The sequence below is a fragment of the Clupea harengus genome, chromosome 4 (genome assembly GCF_900700415.2).
Source record: "Clupea harengus chromosome 4, Ch_v2.0.2, whole genome shotgun sequence".
Taxonomy (NCBI): Eukaryota; Metazoa; Chordata; class Actinopteri; order Clupeiformes; family Clupeidae; genus Clupea; species Clupea harengus.
In genome coordinates this window covers 22,758,692-22,779,349 of record NC_045155.1, presented here as the reverse complement: position 1 = coordinate 22,779,349, position 20,658 = coordinate 22,758,692, and the positions used below count along the sequence as shown (strand labels likewise).

General features: G+C 39.8%; 1 protein-coding gene across 2 annotated transcripts in view; it reads right to left on the bottom strand.

The window, feature by feature from the left end:
* The window catches only part of LOC105894341 (SH3 and cysteine-rich domain-containing protein 3), a 78,687-nt gene that overhangs the window by 42,999 nt on the left and 15,030 nt on the right, over nt 1–20,658 (bottom strand). Inside the window, exons 4-9 of one of the 2 annotated variants that reach the window (XM_031566802.1) lie at nt 10,518–10,674; nt 4,496–4,593; nt 4,356–4,416; nt 4,086–4,183; nt 1,477–1,540; nt 1,434–1,442 (exon numbers count right to left, since the gene is read on the bottom strand). In XM_031566802.1, coding sequence (XP_031422662.1) covers nt 1,434–1,442; nt 1,477–1,540; nt 4,086–4,183; nt 4,356–4,416; nt 4,496–4,593; nt 10,518–10,674 — 487 coding nt within the window. The remainder of the gene's footprint in view (nt 1–1,433; nt 1,443–1,476; nt 1,541–4,085; nt 4,184–4,355; nt 4,417–4,495; nt 4,594–10,517; nt 10,675–20,658) is intronic. The other variant, XM_012820854.2, reaches the window with a different exon arrangement.

The following is a 20,658-nucleotide window of genomic DNA, read 5'->3' as shown; positions in this document are numbered from 1 at the left end:
CTCTAAAGCCAGATTGGAGGGGTTTCTTCGATTTTGTTTTGGTGTAGAAAGGAAGTAAGTTGCTTAGCTACTATTTTTTCAAGTATTTTTGACAAGAAGGGGAGGTTAGATATGGGTCTATAGTTAGCTAGATTATCAGGATCAAGGTTAGGTTTTTTGAGAGATGGTTTGATCACTGCTATTTTGAATGATTTGGGGACGTATCCTGAAATTAGTGAATTATTCATTACATTAAGTACTGTCTCACTTAATAAGGGTAAGTTAAGTAAGTAAAGAATTCTTAATTCTTTATTGGGATCCCCATTAGCTTTCCACAAAGTGGTCGCTAGTCTTCCTGGGGTCCATTCAAAAGCAATAGCAATAAAAAGATAAAACAAACAATATAAAACATGTATACTGTATCAAAAAACAACAAAAAGTCATAACAAGCCAAAAACACAAAACATAGGTGCAATTCCTCTCCAATAAACAGTGTTAGTTTACACTGCAAACCAAAACAAAATTGACACAAAGTTACAACAACAACTTAAACGAAATAAAAACAATCCAAGGTTATAACCACAATAAGATCTGTTTAAGATTAATGAGATTTTTTAGCGACTATATGAAAGAGAATCTGTTTTGTTTTTGTCCGTTTGATGTTGATTGGGAGCATACTCCATTCAAAAGAAGCCCTGAAAAGAACAGTTCTATTCATACAGTTTGTTCATGGACTTGGCATCACCATAACCATGACAAAAAACTGAATATACTAGTTTCAAATAACTATTTATTATTTTTAATGTTGTGCAGTGAAAGCCTTTTCTACTTTTTTGCAGAGTGTTCCAACAGCATAGTGGATATGTAGAATGACAGGCATGACCTTACATCATGAAAATTAATTTGAAGATGATGCCAGTACTAGTTGTTTACAAAAAAAACATGCTTCAAAAACATGCTTCTTGGACTGGACTAATGCAGTACATTCTTCCATTTACCCTTTTCTTTTCGCTTTATTCATAATGTGAATGATTCATCCACATTGGTGCAACTTCCTAAGGCTTATTTTCAGATTTCCCATCTTTACTTTACATACTTACTTTCCCCACCTGTTCAATGCACACACCCAGTCAGTACCTACTTACTTTCCCCACCTGTTCAATGCACACACCCAGTCAGTACCTACTTATTTTCCCCACCTGTTCAATGCACACACCCAGTCAGTACCTACTTACTTTCCACACCTGTTCAATGCACACACCCAGTCAGTTCATACTTACTTTCCCCACCTGTTCAATGCACACACCAAGTCAGTACATACTTACTTTCCCCACCTGTTCAATGCACACCCAGTCAGTTCATACTTACTTTCCCCACCTGTTCAATGCACACCCAGTCAGTTCATACTTACTTTCCCCACCTGTTAAATGCACACCCAGTCAGTACATACTTACTTTCCCCACCTGTTCAATGCACACCCAGTCAGTACATACTTACTTTCCCCACCCTCCTCCTCTTCCTTAGGTTGTTGTGCATCATCTTCTTCCATTAACATCACCATCTTTTTGGAGAGAAAAAACTGATGAGACTGAATGGTCATTGTGAAAGTCACAGTGAAAGTAATGAATTGGATAACCATATCTGAAATAACTATCATTGCTACAGATGATGTATCAAATAATAACTTATAATAACCGCCCACACATTCATTTGCTTTTATCACTGAACAAACCTGGCTTTTATTGGAGACAGCAATAAAGTGAAACTAGCTTTTTCTTCATATTAAATCCCACTGCAGAGAAAAACAATCCTAAAGATCAGAGGCATCTCCATGACTTGATCATATCAAACTTAAAAAAGATACAGAGCTATAATATGACCTTTGTCATCCATACTATACTGCTGAAGTCATTTATTACAATTGACCACCGGGAAACAGAGACAGTTTAGATGGGACACTAACTGGAAATGGACCAGTAATGGGTAGTACAGGTAGTCGAGTAGTAGCAGTAATGGGGGACCATTGAGCTTTGTTGCCTCTGCAAAAACTATAAAACTGTACAAGGGTGTAGAAACGGAGCAACCTGTAAGAATAGGGAAACAAAGTGTTCAGTAGAATCAGTGGGTCAAATTGAGTGAATATGATCAAATCAAATACAAAACCCAGCCTCAACTTTGAAGAAAGTCTGCTGCTCAACACAAATATTCTGCCAGGCTGGTAACTCTACAGCCTCTCTAAATGAAACATGTTTAAATCCTCTCTGCCCTATACAACCTGCCATGCATTCATCCTTTGAATCATCTGGCTCTTCCAAGTGCCTCCTCTAGCCATTCAGGCAGAAAACAACCACTAAAAGGGAGCATGACCAAGCCTCCAAGCAGCCAAGGGAGCAACTAGTGCTGGAGACCCAGCAAAACTTTGCCTGTGCAAACCCTCTCCATGCTAGCAGATGCACCAGGGTTATCAGCAGCAGATTTTTGATCTTGTGCTCTTCTTGTGCTTTTTGTCTTGTCTAGTTGCTGATGGTTCATACCTAGAGTTGATTATGTAGGCTATCAGAGAGGATCCCTTCCATGGGTTTTCATTGGAATAACTGTTTTATTTATTTGTTCATTTAAATGCCTTTGTTTGGTTATGAACTGAAGTACATGTGAACCAGCATTAAATGCGTCCTATGTCCTGTCAGGAAGATGCGTTGTATTTAAAAGTGATAATTCTTTTGTTTTTAATAGTTATTTAAAAGTTCAGTTTGGGGAGTTTTTGGCTTTCTGTGTTACTGTACTGTCCTTCTGTTATGTTCTTATGGGTAACACTAATAACGTTGATACTGAACTGTCCTTCTGTTATGTTCTAATGGGTAATACTAATAATGTTGGTACTGAATTGTGCCTGTCGTAATGCTGGTAAAATGAACTGGTTTCAACACAGGCTAACATTAATGTGAACTATGCTTATTGTTAGCTTATATGAGGGCCACTTCTTCAGGCTACCTGTGATCTGGATTGCTAAACTATTCCAGTAGTCGACATGAGGGATATGCTTTATTTGAGTGTTAACTGTACATTCCACAAGACGAAGATAAGAAACTGCAGTCAAATAGTTTTTTTCCTTTTCTTAACTTATTCTGTTGTAGGTCATAGGTCCAGACTTTATCGCATGATATCTCAACTTGAACTTCCCACTTGCTTGTAAAATGGGTGATGTTTACACCAAGGCGACATGTCATGGGCAGGTTTTAGGGCAATACTGCAGGGCTATCGCCCGATAGAAGAAACTCTAATGTTTTTTTATTACGCTTGAACCCCCAGGCCATTAGCCCCGGTTGACCCAAAGATAGCCCTATAGTGGAATAATGGCTAGTGCAGCCTGACATTATTGATAATAATATATTAGTACATTTCAAGTACAGTTATCAAATGGCTTACAAGACAGGAGCTTCTTTGTTGCCATTGGAAACTATACCTCAATACCAACATCCTTAATCTGTGGTGTCCCCCAGGGGTCGATCTTGGGGCCTTTATTATTCAACTTTTATATGCCCCCGCTTGATATGCAATCTCTTTGCCAATGCAATGCTAATCATCTTGACACAAAAGGATTAAAAAACACTGTTGAAAAACGTGGTGTCTAAGATAACTGTGATCTCAGTTAAAAGCCACTAAATGCAATAACAAAATCAGCTTTTACTATCTTAAAAACAGCTAAACTTAAATCAATTACATTCAACTTAATTTATATAGTGCCAGAACAATACATTTGTCTCTAGGCGCTTTACAGAACTCAAGGCCTGTAATTCTGCTCATGAAGTATGGAAAGCTGTGAAATAAGCATGAGTTGGTTTTGTAATGCATTACTATCTCACTTGTTTTGTGTATCTGTAACAATATATGAAGAATATTGGTGATTTCAGATGAACTGTAATGGAGGCAAGTTAGTTGTGCTGTTAAGAGCAGTGGACAATAAAGACAATAAGACAACAAAAAAACATAACTAACCTAATTACAACAATGCTAAACACAGGAAGCAATGCCTAGAGCTTTTGCCTGTGTTTCCCCATACATTATGTATACATGTCATTATACAGTCATTGCATGCTAACCCTTACATTTTTCTTGTCCTCTGAATTTTTTTTGCGCTCTTTGTTGGCCATAACAACACCCACACGCAAGGTGTCAAACACAGGATCAGAGCGGTGTGTCTGGCCTAGAACACACATAAGCAAGATCAATCAAAGGCATGTATCCACACAAACATTAAAAAGAGGCATGGATTTTTTCAAATAAATGCCTTTCTAAATTTGATTTATTTGTTCATTGTTATACATTTTAGCTACTTTTCAGGTTATGGGCACATTTCCCAGGTCTGACATGCTTACCTGGGCTACTTATTTCCTGATCATATAGTGGTGAGCTGTATGCCCTTCTAAATCCCGGAGGCTACACACACAAAAAGATAAATGTTAAAAAAAAAAAACACTAACATTTTTCTGAATGTAAGAATAAAGGAAAAACTTACGATTTTTCCAAAGCATTTTTGAAACTCCACATAGGACTGACATTGATGATGAATATTGGTCTTGCAGTCCTTGCATCGAATACAAAATTTGTTGTTCACTGAGAAATGAAAGAGATAAACACAGTAAAATAAACACTTCCCTTTTATAAAAGCAGGGTGACATTTTTTTTGATTTTCACTCATATTAGTGAGGTGTTTATACTGTCCAGCAGAGTAATTACTTTTTATTAGTGCTGTTAAAGTTCAAAGTTCAAGTTTAAAGTACTTTATTGTCATTGTCAAAAAACAACGAGACAGACGAGGCAGCATCAGACAGCTAAAAAACTTAAGTTGCTGTGCACACTGACTGCCACAGCTAAATAATAATAAATACAAATTAATACATAGATAAATAAATATCCCTGAGTAAATAACAAAAAGCAATATACAGTGGGGCAAAAAAGTATTTAGTCAGCCACCAACTGTGCAAGTTCTCCCACCTGAAAATGACAGGCCTCTCATCTTTTTATCATAGGTATACCTCAACTATGAGAGACAAAATGAGGAAAAAAAATCCAGAAAATCACATTGTAGGATTTTTAATGAATTATCTGAGGAAGGTGTTCTTTCCTTAGCTTCCGGAGGTGGAAGAGGCGTTGCTGGGCTTTCCCCATGACGGAAGCTGTGTTTGCGTCCCAGGACAACTCCTCCGTCAGCTTTAGGCCCAGAAACTCTCGCTCAACCTCTTCACCTTTGATGTGGAGTGGGAGATGTTGATTTAGCTGGGCAGACTTCCGGAAGTCAATGATCATTTCTTTCGTTTTCTTTCTGTTCAGACTGATGTTGTGCTCAGAACACCAGACTGCCAGGTTTCCCTCTTCTTGCCAGTAGGCAGCCTCATTGTTGTTGGAGATGAGGCCGAGCACTGTGGTGTCGTCTGCAAGTTTGAAGATGTAGTTGGATGGGCAGGAGGGAGTACAGTCATGGGTGTAGAGAGTGAATAATAGTGGGCTGAGCATGCAACCTTGTGGGGCGCCAGTGCTGATGGTCAGTTTGAAGAGTGGTGCTTCCCCAGTTGTACTGTCTGGGTGCAATTGGTCTGGAAGTCCAATACCTATTTACACAGTGTAGCATTAAGGTTTAAGTCCTGAAGTCTGGAAATGAGTTTGCCTGGAAGGATTGTGTTGAAAGCGGAACTGTAGTCTATACAGTAGTCTAAGAGCATGCGGATGTATGTGTTCTTTAGCTCCAGGTGCTCCAGTGCAGTGTGAAGCAGCAGGGCTACTGCATCCTCTGTAAACCTGTTCGCTTTGTAGGCAAACTGGTGGTGGTCAAAGGAAGATGGTGTGATGCCTCTTATGTATTTCATGACCAGCCTTTCCAAACATTTAGCAGGAATGGGGGTGAGAGCCACCGGCCTATAGTCGTTGAGGCATGTGACTGCAGTCTTTTTTGGTACAGGTATGATGGTTGATGCTTTGAAACATGGGGGGACATGTGAAAGGGCAAGAGAGCGATTCAAAATGTCTGTAAAAACCTCCATCAGCTGGTCACCGCAATTCCACAGTACGCGGCCTGCCACACCAGCTGGTCCCGCCGCTTTCCTGGGGTTGATGGTTTTCAAGCAGAGTCTGACCTCATGGGGGCCCAGAGTGGGTGCAGCCCACTGAAAAAAAATATGCAATTAACTAAGCTGCATATGTAATGGTTAAAATATCTGGGGATATCCAACATACACCTGACACAGAGCCTAGTTGAATTCCCAAGCTTGCAAGTTTATTGAGCACTTTTTTTGAGAACTTAGAACTATGGGCTGCACACAACGTTCTATCTACCAAACGGCTGACCTAGTCGTTAAGTATCTACCGACCATCTAAGTATCTACTGAATCCAGTGCTAAGTGCTATCAGAAGGCAGAAGCAAGCACAGACCAAACTATACTGAAAACAGAAAACATTTCCTTTATACCCCGGTGACGATAAATACTCTTTCCTGATTGGCTGGAAAGTGTCCCAATATTTCTGTATAACGGGATATCTAGGAAGTAGATCCAGTAAAAATATTTGATCACCGTTCTATATCAATGTTCTGGAAACTTTTAATGGTAACTACATATGCATTCTTTAGTACTGTGTAGCAGTTGTCCAGTGTGTTTTTGTCCCTGGTGGGACACTTAACGTGCTGTCTGTATTTTGGCAGTTCGTGGCTGAGGTTTGCTCTGATAAAATCCCCAGGGATAATGAGAAGAGAGTCCGGATGTTTTGGCTCCGTGCCTGTTATCTGGTCAGCCAGGTGCTGCAGTGCCAGTGGAGGTGTTAGATAACCTTTTAAATGATGTGGCGCGGGTTTATCCGGTAGATCTATTTCGAAATCCATCTTAAATCTTACAATAAATCTGTGAGAACATCAAATCCTGATTCGAATTGCTGATTGAGGATTGCATGGCTGTGCAATAGATGCGACAATATAAAAGCAGATTCCTCCTCCCCTCGTTTTCCCAGTTAATTCCGTTACGCGGTCCGCTAGGTGGAGTTGGAAGCCCGGCAGATGTAGGATGCTGTCAGGGATGGACTCACCAATCCAGGCTTCAGTGAAACACAGGGCATTAGATCCTGAGAAATCCCTGTTTATCTTGTTTAAGAGCAGCAGTTCATCCATTTTGTTGGGCAGAGAGCGGACATTCGCCAGATGTAATGACGGGAGCCGGTGTTCGGAACCCCTGCTCTCGCAGTTTAACCAGTGCTCCAGCACGATTCCCTCGCCTGCGTCTCCTCCAGTTTAACCAGCACGCTTCCCTCGTCTGCGTCTCCTCCAGTTTAACCAGCGCTCCAGCACGCTTCCCTCGCCTGCGTTTCCTCCAAGCTCTACAGAGAGCTGGGGTTACTCCGACCAAAATCTCTAAAAAACTTTCTGGGTGTGTAAAGTCTGGTGAAAGAGTTTGTTGAATAGAATGTCGAACAGTCAGTAGTTCCTCTCTGGTGAAAGTTATAGTAAAGGGATGCTGAAGACTGCACAAATAAACAAAAACAAAAGAAGTACAAGAGAGTGCAACCCCGATGTCACGGAACGAGCAGACTTCGAGATAGGAATGCTGGTAACAGAGTTTATTGCAGACAGAGACAGCCAGGAACACACAGGACAGACAACAGGTTGCAGACACGGAGATGCTGAGGGGTTAATCCTCGAGAACACAGTCACAACCCACGGAGGGGCGCAGGCTCGTAGCACTGCTGGGAACTGAGGGAACTGGCGATCTAATCGCAGAACAAAACTAAGCAGAGGCAACCTCTGAGCGAACTAACGATAACAGAAAAGCCGTTGCGGCAAACAAAACTCGAGTCACACTCGGCAAGGCACGAACCAAACAAGAACTAAGACGATAAGCTAAACGGGAACTCAGGAGATAAACGTAACTTATACAAACTAAGACGGGAGAGTAGGTAATCCTCATGAGAGTCAAGTCGCGGGAAATCCGAGGTTGTGTATCCGTTAAAGTGCGATACCAGACACCGCATGAAGGGAGAGTGAGGTATATGTAGGGGCTGTGACAGGTGTGGATGATTAGGAACCAGGTGAGTAAAAACGCGGTGCAGGTGAGTGAGGATACAGGTGTGAGTGATTAGGAACCAGGTGAGTGCAAACGCGGTGCAGGTGTATGTGCTTGGGTGATTGGGGATCTGAATGCAACTGATGAGCGTGCAGCTGGGAGAGTTAGTGAGCTGAAGGGGGCGTGGCCGGAGCGGAGCTCCACAGGAACCTGACACCCGAGGCGGCGCCATCTTGCATTGCATTACTTAGAGTTTGAAAACCACTCCTATTAACTTTACGGAGCTTATGCATGTTTTCACAATAGGCAAACATAATATCAGATACCTGTTTGGGGAAAAAATTACTAAAACTTTGTGCAGTGTTTAGATAATAGGTTATTAGTAAGATACTGACAATGGGCCTCATTCTCGAACATTTTCTGAAGTTTCTTCTGAAATGTTTCTTACAGGCTTCGGAAAAACAACGTAAGGAAAAGACATCCGACAAATTCATGAACGCTTGAAAATGTGTTCCTACGCAGCAGAAGTGTTCTGAGCTGTGCTCCACCGGAAGAGTTTTCTTAAATTGAAAGCGCATTCTCGTGCTCCTGAATTTGCATACACATACATACACGCCCCGCCAGCTCCTTATTAGGGCACGCAACCGTAGTGACGTGTTCAGTCGGCCGAATCTACACGAAAGCAAGGTGGACCGTTGCAGGATGTAGATGTGTCCATTCTATTCCACTATAGCTATATCAAGGTGATTGAGTTTAGTGCTTATTTATTTATTCACTTACATTTGCTGTGTTCGTGTACATTCACATTTAGTCATTTAGCAGACGCTTTTGTCCAAAGCGACGTACAAGGGAGAGAACAGTCAAGCTACGAGCAATAGAGACCTAGTGTAACAATAAATACTACTTTACATAAGAAATAGAAAAACGAAATAGAAAATAAAAACAAAGTGCAGGAATATAACTGCTGTAAGTGCAAGTTAAGCACTAGTCGAAGTGCCAGTTAGGAAGGGAGGTGCTCTCTGAAGAGTTGGGTCTTCAAAAGCTTCTTAAAGGTAGAGAGGGACGCCCCTGCTCTGGTAGTGCTAGGCAGTTCGTTCCACCAACGTGGAACTACAAATGAAAATTCTGGATTGCCGTACTTGCACAGACGGCAATGCCAAACGATGTCACTAGACGAGCGCAGCATTCTGGTGTAGTCATTTTATTTATTTTATGACATCACGGTGCCTCGTAGAATCATGACTATACATGTGAAACGTAATTGTTAATGATACAAATGTTCTCGTAATTATTATTATTATAATTATTTTAATCCGAGGATGTCTGTAGAGTTGATGTGAACACAATCACCAACGATTTCTCACAAATTCATTAACACTTCTAACACGGAGAGTTAGGGGCCATCTTGTGGTTTTTTAAGGAATCGCATTTGAAAAAAAAACTGTTGCCAAGTTACGACTGCTATTTCGAGTTCGGAAAGTCTTCTGAAGTTCAGAACAAATCCCAGATGAGAAAACTTTCATGAATGCCAAATGTTTTCCTAAATCCAATTCAGAAGAAATTCCTTCTTAAATTCTTCTTAACTGCGTTCGAGAATGAGGCCCAATGTCTTGTTGGATTTGTGCTTGCCAACCTTTACTGTCATTGTCTAAATGATAGAATTAGTACTTTGGAAAGGTGTCGACACTGTATGATCAGTAAAGTGCAAGAGAAATATAGCAGGTATGTTAGGTCACCTAATATATTATAAGCTGTCCCCCCTAAAGAACATTTACCATTCATTTTGATTTGTAATAGTTATGCTACTGTGAAAGAAACATGTAAAATCTGCAATTTAGTAAAAGCTGTTTGTTACAAAAGATTTCTAAGGCTGTTGTTGAACATAAATCATGTACGTTTAATTTAGTCACACCATGCAATTTCCTGGCCAGGACCTAAAAAAGAACATATGTTTCCCTTGGCGATGTGTATAACCACTTCAGTGGGCATCATGTTTTTAATCGGCACACAGGATTGTCCTTAATAGGATCTTTTCACATCACCATAAACATCTTGGACTGTCCCAGGTAGGTAAAAAAAGACATTGGAAACCATTGGACGTTTAAAGGCAGACAAGCAGCTTTGACAGAGTTTCAATGTTGCGTGTATGCTGCATGCACAGCACAGCCTATGAACTACCCTTTCTACTGAGTATTTGAAAAAGATTGTCATTAATGCATTATTTTAAATATGGTTCATCTAATCCTTTACACAGCAAAAGGAGAACATTGATCATTCTTTCAGAATCTATCAACTCAACTCTATTAGCTATTGCTTTTAACAATTTAATAATATAAATTTAAATGACAACATTTCTGTACCATGATCATAATTATTTAGTATGTATGATATATATAATTATTTTAAATTGTAGTATTTATCATGAATATAAAACACTTAAACAAGAGTCATTACAAGGCTTTTGAGCAGCATTGTAGTGTTAAGCGTAAAACTTACAAACAATCATTCGGGCACAGACATCACAGAACTTTGGTTTCTTGCAGTAATGATCTTTAAATTTATGCGGGCGGTCATTAACCATAACAACAGGCTCCGGAGGAGGTGGTGGAGGAGGTTCCTCTTCCTCCAACTCTTCATCATATAGAAAATACACCTGTGGCAAATGAAAACAGAATAATCAGAAACACAACAATATGGAATTATTTGGAAGAATATTTTGATAGCTTGTAACATTCTAATAGCTTTTGAAACATGGCTGAAAGACAGAGAATGCATAAGTCAATGCTAAAATTAGTTAATCCTTCGAGTTCAAAAACACTCATGCATGTGAAAGTATTCAGGTATTTTATAGTGCTGCTAAATTATAGTGATGTGTATTTTATAGACTTCTAAATTCAAAATAAACCATAATAAACAAAAAATGTATTGAACATTTTTTTATCCTATTTTGAAATGTAACACTTCCCCTCTTTAAAGGACATTCGATTCATATTAAGGGTCAAAGCATGCATTGCACATAATGACCCCCCTGTAATTACTGTTGTGTTATGCATCACTAGCACATATTTCAGTGGAATTGTATTGATATCATGATGTCATAACATGCATATGTTCATAGCTCCAGAACTTTACTTCCGTCAATGATATCTGCGGTGATATACAAGTGTATAAGTGATTCAACTAAATGGAATCATGAACATGTTTAGCATCTCTAAAAATCCATTAATGAACGTATTATAGTATAAATATCGTAGTCTGCCAACCGTACATAACTGGGCTTGTTAGATGCCATTAAGGCTACCTGCACAGGAAATCCAAATCAGCTGAAAGCACACAGCACGTAATGTGACTGTGACCGATAGCTACCGGTCGAGAGAATGAAGTGAACGAGGCACTGCGCACACAGTAAGTGGACTGACAGGGGGACTGTCACTGTCGCCGGCTCAGATTGCCCCCCATCAATCAAACACATAATGATAAAAACAGACAAAAAAAACTCAAAAACGAGGTGAGGCATACAAATAATTCCAAAATGAGACTGTAGACCTAACATACAACTACCAATACAGCCCAAAACATTCATGATAGGTCCACATCAACTATTACCGCAACGCAGACTGGTCATCGTATGTCCATTTTACCACAAGTTGATATGGTTCCTTGGGGTCTTAATGATTCTATTCCATTCCCTCGACCGGTAGCTATCGGTCACAGTCAGATTACGTGCTGTGTGTTTTCAGCTGATTTGGATTTCCTGTGTGGGTAGCCTTTGTGCCAAGTGTGAAAAAAATGCCTATACAGCCAGAGAATGTCTGCTGCAGGGAGATACCACAGGTAGAATTCATTCTTTGTGAATTACATTGTAATTATGCAGTCATCATCTGTTTTATATTCCATGTCACTTACTCTTACCATCCCAGGTTACAATAACACTACTTCAGAATCAAACCGCGTGCATGGTTGATCATTCTGGCCTCGAACCCGTGTGCTTAAATGTGTTCTCACTGCATTCAACATCTATAGAGCAGACTATGGGCCTGGGTAATCGAGCAGTAAGGCTGTTATACAAATATGGCAGAGGGAACAGTAACATATTGTATTTTCATATTTCATATTTCAATTTTCATATCGATAGCATGTTACATATCAAAGACTGAAAGCACACAAAACAGTTTCTAGAGACTTTTATTGTCAGAAAGATCTTATTATTCAATGTACCGGCTAGTACGTAAGCTGATTATTACCAATAGACAAATCAAAGATCTGTTATGTAGGACAAGGTGTTAATATCCCTTTCTGCATACTTGAGACTCTGTTGGTTGCTCGAATGATTGATGGCATCCTATGGGTTATCAAGTGGGCGCCCTCCTTCTTTGATGTTTCGCTGATTGGCCCACGACACCTCCAAAGGGTTCAGCAGTGTGATCCAGCGTCCCAGGCTCACTCCCTAGATGCCATCACTCATCCAAGAGTCCAGGTAGAGTCCTTCCTCTTTATCCACAGCCACTGACTTCCCTTTTCAGCAGCCCTGGAAAGGTCTTTAACTGCCTGCCTGTGGGTCTTCCCCCGCACTCCCATCTCCCGGAGAAGCCTGGATGTTGAGGTGGCTAAAAATCCTCTGCAGCCTACTTCAACTGGGCAGAACTCAGCTTTCCAGCCTCGTTGTTGTGCATCTGCTGCAAGCTCTGCATACCTAAGCTTCTTACGCTCATAAGGCCTCCTCCACCGCACTCTCCCAGGGCACCGTGAGCTCGACGATATACACCTGCTTGAGTGAGGCCGACCAAAGCACGAGGTCTGGTCATAGATTTGTTGCTGTTATTTCTGCTGGAAAGTGGAGCTTCTGGCCTACGTCTGCCAGCATAATAAGGACATTAGCGTAGCTATGTCAGTTATCGGACAGTGTCAAACATCGGCCATTCTGTTAAACAATGAAAATGCTAAATTTAATAATGGATTAACAATCGATATGCTCAGTTTAATAATGGATTAACATGACAACGCGAACGTTTGCCTATAACACACGCATGCCAATAATTAACACCGTTACGATAACATGAATAACTTCAAATGGAGTGAAATGAAGTCAATGGACACCGTAAACCTAAGAATGGCTGAGTACAAAGAAAAAAGTGATGGATAGCTGGGCGCTATCTGCCTGCACGCTGTTTTGTTTCCTGTTCCCTTCTTCTGCCATTAGTGTGGGAGTTACTGTTTTAATGCATGAAACTGTAGGTACTGTAGCTCTTTAATGGCATGGCATGTCTTGTAGGCTTCAATCATACACGTTTTTTGTCCTTGTCACCATTGCTGTACTGGTCTGCTCTTCTATAGACCTTGTGTGTCCCTGGATGTTCCATTTGCAATAAACTCTGTTTCTGAAAGAATTACCATCTGTGTCGATCCGTTCCGTGACAACTACACTAATGCAGCTAAATATTTTAAGAAATAGACACAAGCAAATATTACTCATTTAATTTTGAATCCGTTGGGTTTACTAATGATGACAGGTTTCACCAAATCTACAAAAAAACCTGCTGCTATATATAAACACAATACAAGTACTTACTGAAAAAAAAACTTTGTTGACTGAAGTTTCAATCTTGGGCTACTGTAAAATGTTGGTAACAAGCCTTAAAATATTGTAAGGTAAGACCAAGAGTTATCTTCATATCATATCATTAATTTTGTGCTGAAACCAAGCCCACCATAGTTGCATAGTATTTTAATTGATACAAGACACCAATCCCTAATGCAAAGCAGCATTTGTAAGCTGTTCATAATAATAAAGGTTGGACAACACCATATAGTAAAGTGAATTTAGACTCCGAAGTGGTAGTACCTGCAGGATGCGGGTGCATCTTAGTGAACACAACAATATGAAAGTAAACATCTTTAATAGGCACAAAAAGAGTACATAGTGCAATAAGATATGAAAATGTTTTGCAACAGTCAATTTCAAAGTAAGATAAAACAAAACCTTTGTTTTAAATATAAATTAGAAGGCATTTTCACTTCTGCTTATGTTCTCACTAATGCTTAAGCTGTGCCATCGTTTGACAGAGAAAACAGTTTTTGTTCTCAATTCACTGCAAAGGTCAACTGCAACTTTAAACTTGCAAGAGTCGTTGATCATGCTGGCTTGATCAAATTCCATTGTTCAAATCTGATTGAATATCATCGCAAAAGTTCATGCTAGAAAAAAACGAATCGAAAGAGCGGAAAATAAGCTTTAAAATGATGCCTTGGTTATGCATGTTATGTGAAGTGAAGTCTAAATGTACTGTTTTGAAATTACGCTTAAAATAATAGTCATATAAATATTTGTTCTAGAACAGGGGTACTCAATAGGCGGACCGCGGTCCAGATCCGGACCCAGACGCAATCAAATGTGGACCGAAGCCAAAATCAAAATTTTAATTTAATCATGATCCAAGCGAGTTTTCATTGTTGCGTGATTTTGCGCTATATATTTTTTTCCTATTCTATGTGGTTTCTATCTTCCGTGTCCAATCCAGAGGTCCAATCAGGAGCTGTAATAACAACATCACTATGACAACTCAGCTCTGTAGGTCACGCAGGTTGTGTGTGTCAATGGCAACAACGCGGGCAGATCGATTTGTGAACGGTAGCCTATCTGTTTCTCAGCAAACGAAAATCATGGCGTGCTCTAAACCCGACAAAAAACGAAAAGTTGATTCCAAAAATCGCGAATTTAAGAGAGTGGACTGACAAGTAGCCTATGCATTTGTGCTGCCTGTGGGGAGCACAACACCGATGTTTTTAATCTGCAACGAGACAGTTGCCCTTGTCAAAAGTGGTAACGTGAAACGTCACTATGAAACAAAGCATGCACACTTCGAACAAAATTACCCCCAGAACTCTGAGTTAAGGGCCAGAAAAATAAACCAACTGCAATCATCATACCAAGCAACATGCAGTGTAATAGTTAGATCAGCCACACAACAAGAGCGTGCATACCTCAACATACTGTTGTGAGTCTGCCTTTTCAACTATGAATATGGTGCAAAACAAATACAGGAGCACACTCACTAATGAACACTTACATCAGTGCCTCCGCCTGGCCCTCACACCTTTAATGCCCAAGTTAAACGCACAAAAAGCTGTCACACACAAATAAGGCCAGACCACATCACCTTTTGTGCATAGTTCAAACTTTTTTGTTGGAGTTATGTTTTGGGATTTTGACCGTCACTGTTCCGGACCCTGACCTGAATGTAAATTTGGCGAGTGGACCTTTTGGGTTTCTAATTGAGTACCCCTGTTCTAGAACATTCTATCCGCCCACCACAAAATCCAAGTTTATACGAATGATGAGGTCTTCCAGGGAGACCAAATGCACCAAAGTGACACCAGAAATGTTGGAACTGGTACATAAATGAGAAATGAGTCTTGCTGACTGCGTGAGAGCAGCAGATTTGCCTGGATGCAGCTCCTCACAGCATGCTGCCAAGTTCACCAGGCAGAAGACTGAAAACTTTGAAGCCAAGAAGCTGTGTCATTTACAGTAAGCATTGGCTGTGGGTAAAGGAGCCAACCTCTAGGCTCTCCACAAAAACAGTCAAACTTCCATTGAGAAGAAAGCAAAGAAGCTGAGCAGAGATTACATATTACTCTCACACTTGATTGGTCAAGGTCTAAAGTCTGTCTTTTTTCTGCTTTAGCATCTATTTTTGTATATTTACTTTATTTTTTACAAGACAACAGTTAGTTACAAAAGACTGATAACTGCATTATAACATTTTAACCAAATGGTTGACTAGGTTTTCTACCGGCGTGTGTATGTGTATTTTGTGTATACCTTATTTCCATCTGTTTTTCCATAGGGATTTTTTTTTTGTATTCAGGAAGTTTTAAAATGCTATCACTAAAAAAAACTACAAACTTCCGATTGATTTGCTTACTCTATAAGACCAGTGGTGTAGTGGGAAGAAAGATTTTGGATAGGATGAAGATACTTAATGACAATTTATGTCTATGGGAGCAAACGGGAGACGGTTCCCGTCTGCATAAAGGAGAGTGTTGTGTGACCCAACGTTTGAAGCCTATGCCTGAATTGTTTTTGGCAAAGGTGAAATAAGTTGGAATATAAAATGATAACTTACCCAGAGCTTGTCTAGGAATCAATACATTCATTGTCTGTCAGTTTTTTGACAATTGTATCAGTTTTTTTGCCAATCCATTATGCTAGCAACATCACATTTGCTAGTCAGCTAACATTAGTTATGGAGGTCACCAGCGTAATCCCATAGTGCTTGGTAGTCCATGCTATTTTAAGAGTTTCACTAAAATAAGGTTTTTTTCTTACTGGATTTAATACAATTCATATACAGCAAGTCTAGCTTCTAGTTCTGATAGACTGACAGTTATCTGTTGTCAAGCTAACACGTATGTAGCAAACCAGCCAGCAAGTTCACATTGGCAATAGTCTTGCTCAAAGTAGACAAATCATTTGTCTCAATGAAACAGAAGGGTTTGGAGACAATGACAACGCATCTGGAATTGATGTAAATAACCACAAAGGGATAGGAGGAATTTCATATTTGATGAAATATTGAGATATTCCCAAATGGAACAGTGGCTTACTCTGGTCTGCATACTAATAATAATTTATAGATTTATTTATAGAGGACTTTTGTGCTTCACAGAGGCAGTAAAATAAAAAAGACAGTCATAAAATCATCAGGTTTTAAAAGAAAACAGATAAAAACAGTTAGGTATATAAAAACCCAATACAGTGGTACACCAAGACAAACTTTTTTTTTTAAATAAAGGGGGATTTGTGACACTTCCCGTCACAATCTGGTTTCCAGGAAGTGGATCATCATTAAGTATCTTGCTCTGCCTATGTAAAATCTTTGCAGCCCACCAATTTCCACACAGAAACGAATGTTTTGTGACTGACTTCCATAGATTTCCACTGTCAAGTGCCCATGTTCAATATAGCTACGCCATTGATGTAGCCTACGAACCTGAGGCCAACGTGGCATCTACATACAGTATATATTTTTTTTGCCACAGCAGTCAATGTTGTAGGCTAGAAGCTGTGAGCGTGTGGATTAACGGGTGGATTAGCTGGATAATATTGTAGGCTAGAAGCTGTGAGCATGTGGATTAACAGGTGGATTAGCTGGATAATGTTGTTGGAAATCTGGCATGGTGCTGACTCTGTTGGTTCCTCGAAAGTGTTAGACTTGTTGTCATGGTAACATGTCCATAATAATCTTAAACTGACTCTGGAGCAGGGTTGTTTGTGGGTTTATTCAATGTAAACAAGATTAAATCACAGATTTCAAGTGCTTGGCATATCCTGACACTTTTGTGATGGAGTGCTATCATTCACCATTCAATCCGGTGGCAGACCTGTGGCTCGACATTTCCAATAAAAAAAGCAGACACATTTCTGGTTCTGACATTTTTATTGTTACTTTTTTCAGCCTGTTAAGGAAATAATAATAAGATTAATGGCACTGTTCTGTCTTTTATATGTACCACAATGAAGACGTATTTGACCATTTTTCCCTCTCAAGTTCTTGCAGTTCTTGTGTGTTGTCATATATCTCACCTATTACTCTCGTGGCAATAATATAATGTGTGTTGTCATATACCTCACCTATTACTCTCGTGGCAATAATATAAAGTAATAATAATATAAAATATCTCCTTCATGTTGCTTCACTCTGCCCAACCATTTACACTTTGCGGCACTTCTTTTCATCAAATAAATCTAATTATAGTATCATGGTGCAGAAAAAGTATTCTATTTTACAGATCAAATTTTTTAATCCCATGAAGTGGAGAGAAGACTTCCAATAGAAATAGATTTGAAACTTCCAATAGATTTGAATCACTCAATCTGTTACCTGTAACAATCTTTTGCTGTGCATAATGTGTGTATGGTTCAGTAGCATAATGTCATAATATAGAATGTCTTGGCTGCCACTATAGCATGAAGTGTAGCCTGCTGATTAGTTTGAAAGAATAGAATAATGCCAACCCGTTCATGAAGGAAAGGGAAATCTTGCAGTGTTTGTTCTTGCACGTCTCTGCAATTTAAAATGTGTAAACAACAATGCATGCCATTTGTCTGTCACTGGCTAACAAGCTATCGGCTCACTGGACATAATCATGATGCCATAGTACATTTGATCTCCAACTAGTGCTGCTTTATGAAGTAGGATAATACACAGATCTTAGAGAAAGCAGTAGCACAAACATGAAATAAATCCATAAAACGATGAAAGCATTGGGTATGACTGATGCCTACTGTAGCATTGGGTATGGCTGATGCCAACTGCAGCATTGGGTATGACTGATGCCTACTGTAGCATTGGGTATGACTGATGCCTACTGCAGCATTGGGTATGGCTGATGCCTACTGCAGCATTGGGTATGGCTGATGCCTACTGTAGCATTGGGTATGGCTGATGCCTACTGCAGCATTGGGTATGACTGATGCCTACTGTAGCATTAGGTAGGTTTCTTGAGACCTGGTATTGTTGTTCATGCTCTCTCAATGATACCAGTCTTCTCTGGCTACCCTTTCCTCAAAAGCAATTTGTTAATAGTCTACAAAACACCCTAACCCCTCGTTGTCATACATGCTATTAAGACAAATAATAGAGCAATTTGTAATGCCATTGTATTGTGAAAAAGTACAGTGTACTTTTGTTTGTTTATCTGCTACTGGTACCTCTTAAGGTTTAATACTTAAGAAGAAAAGACAGTTTGCATACACATCTGTGTATAATAACGCAGGCAATATCATCAATGATGCAAGAATGGTGTAAGCTTGGTGAATGGCAGCTTGACAAGCACATTTTCTATAGCTAGCTAGTCACCCTTCAAATAGCTCTACTTGACAAACACCAACCTGCCACACCCACGAAAATGTCAGAAACGTATAGGTGCAATGGCTGGTTATCAACTTAGTTTCCAGAGGCCGCACACAGATATCACACATTGACTACTCTTACATTTTACAAAAACTAATATAGGTAATATAGCTTTTAAGTTCTTTGCTTCCCATAAATGGAACACTGTTCAAGTGGAGTTGAAACCAAGTATTTGTCAGTCAACCAATGTAAGAGCCTTTTAGATGCTAAGGATGTGCCTCAATGCTGTTGTTTTAAATGATTCTCTGATTTAATTATTTTTTCTTTTATGTATTTTTTTTATATACTTATTTCTGAGTTGTTTAATGTGTTTTGTTTATTTATTTTGTCTGTTTTGTTTTGTTTTGTTATGGTTTGTTTATTTATTGTATTATGTAGCCTCAATCAGGGCATTGCTGCAAAAGAACCCTGTGCTCAGTCAATTCTCCCTGAATAAACAATGATGATGATGATGATTTGTGAAGAAGACAAAACGTTAAAGTAAAGCCATCACATGACCACTCCAGCAATGATCAATTGTCACTGCAAGGCATGCAACCAGTCTCTGGAGTTCCCCCTAGTGGCCAGTGGTCTCTGGTAGGTGCCAGTGGTCACAAGCTACAAAGCCCACTTGCAAAAAATCTGAACTGTGCATTTAGTCCTGTACTGTAAATGTAGACAGCTACCTAGATCATTTAAATCTAAAAATGCACAAGTATGTTTTCTCAAATGAAGTGGTCTTACTTATTCCATGACAATGCTCACCTGCATTTGTTCCTCATCTCATCACTATAAAAGCATGAAACCACTTCAATATTCTACTGTGGTGCCAAATAAAAGCATTCTAGGTGTCTTACTACTTGAACCATTTGAGATTCAATGATGTTTCTCTATTGGTATGCCCTTTCCTTGGCCCTGCTCCAGCACTCGAACCGCCCCTGGTGTCCACATTTACTAGGAACCTTATCCTCTCAGGTACTGACCTTTCTATTCTACTGCCATCACTCCCTACCCTTACAAACCATGGGGATGTAGAATATGGCTCTCTGATTTTACCACTCAAATCTCTCGGCACAGCCACTAAAATGCTGTCTCTTCCAGAATTCAGTTTCACATTTTCATAATACACTGAGGTCGTCTGTTCAGTCTTCCCACACAGACGCAAAGAACTGAAAACGGACCTATTACTGCCTTGCTTCTGCTAAATGTGTAGCCAGAGTGAAAATTTGGAACCAAATTCCCAATTGAGGAGCTCTCGATGTCAAGCTCACAATAGAGTTTTTCTGGGGATCAAACACTTACTGTTCTCTCTCTGCATGATATTTTCTGCATTTCTGTGGTCACTGCACCGGCACACATGCTAGGTCTTTGATCCCGGTTCTCAGATCCACATTTGAAATATAAAAGGACCTCTCCACTCCCAGCATTAACAATACAATTCCTCTTGAGGAATCCTCCCTGAATAACCAATCAAAGCCGGAAAGAACAGGTTTTTTTCTTTTTACATTTTTTTAACTGCCAACCCTGCCCAAAGAAGGACCTCTCCCTCTTGGACCATCCACAATGCGCATTCCACAATGCGCATCATTCCCCAAGGCCGATCATTTATAGCATATCTCCTCTCTTGCACCTCGCCAGTTCCGTTCCTAATAGACCCTGTAGTTCTCGATTACCAGAGTCTGGCAGATCTAAAACTCTCGAAACTCTTTCTGGATGAATGGATGCCATTCACTTTTCGTAAT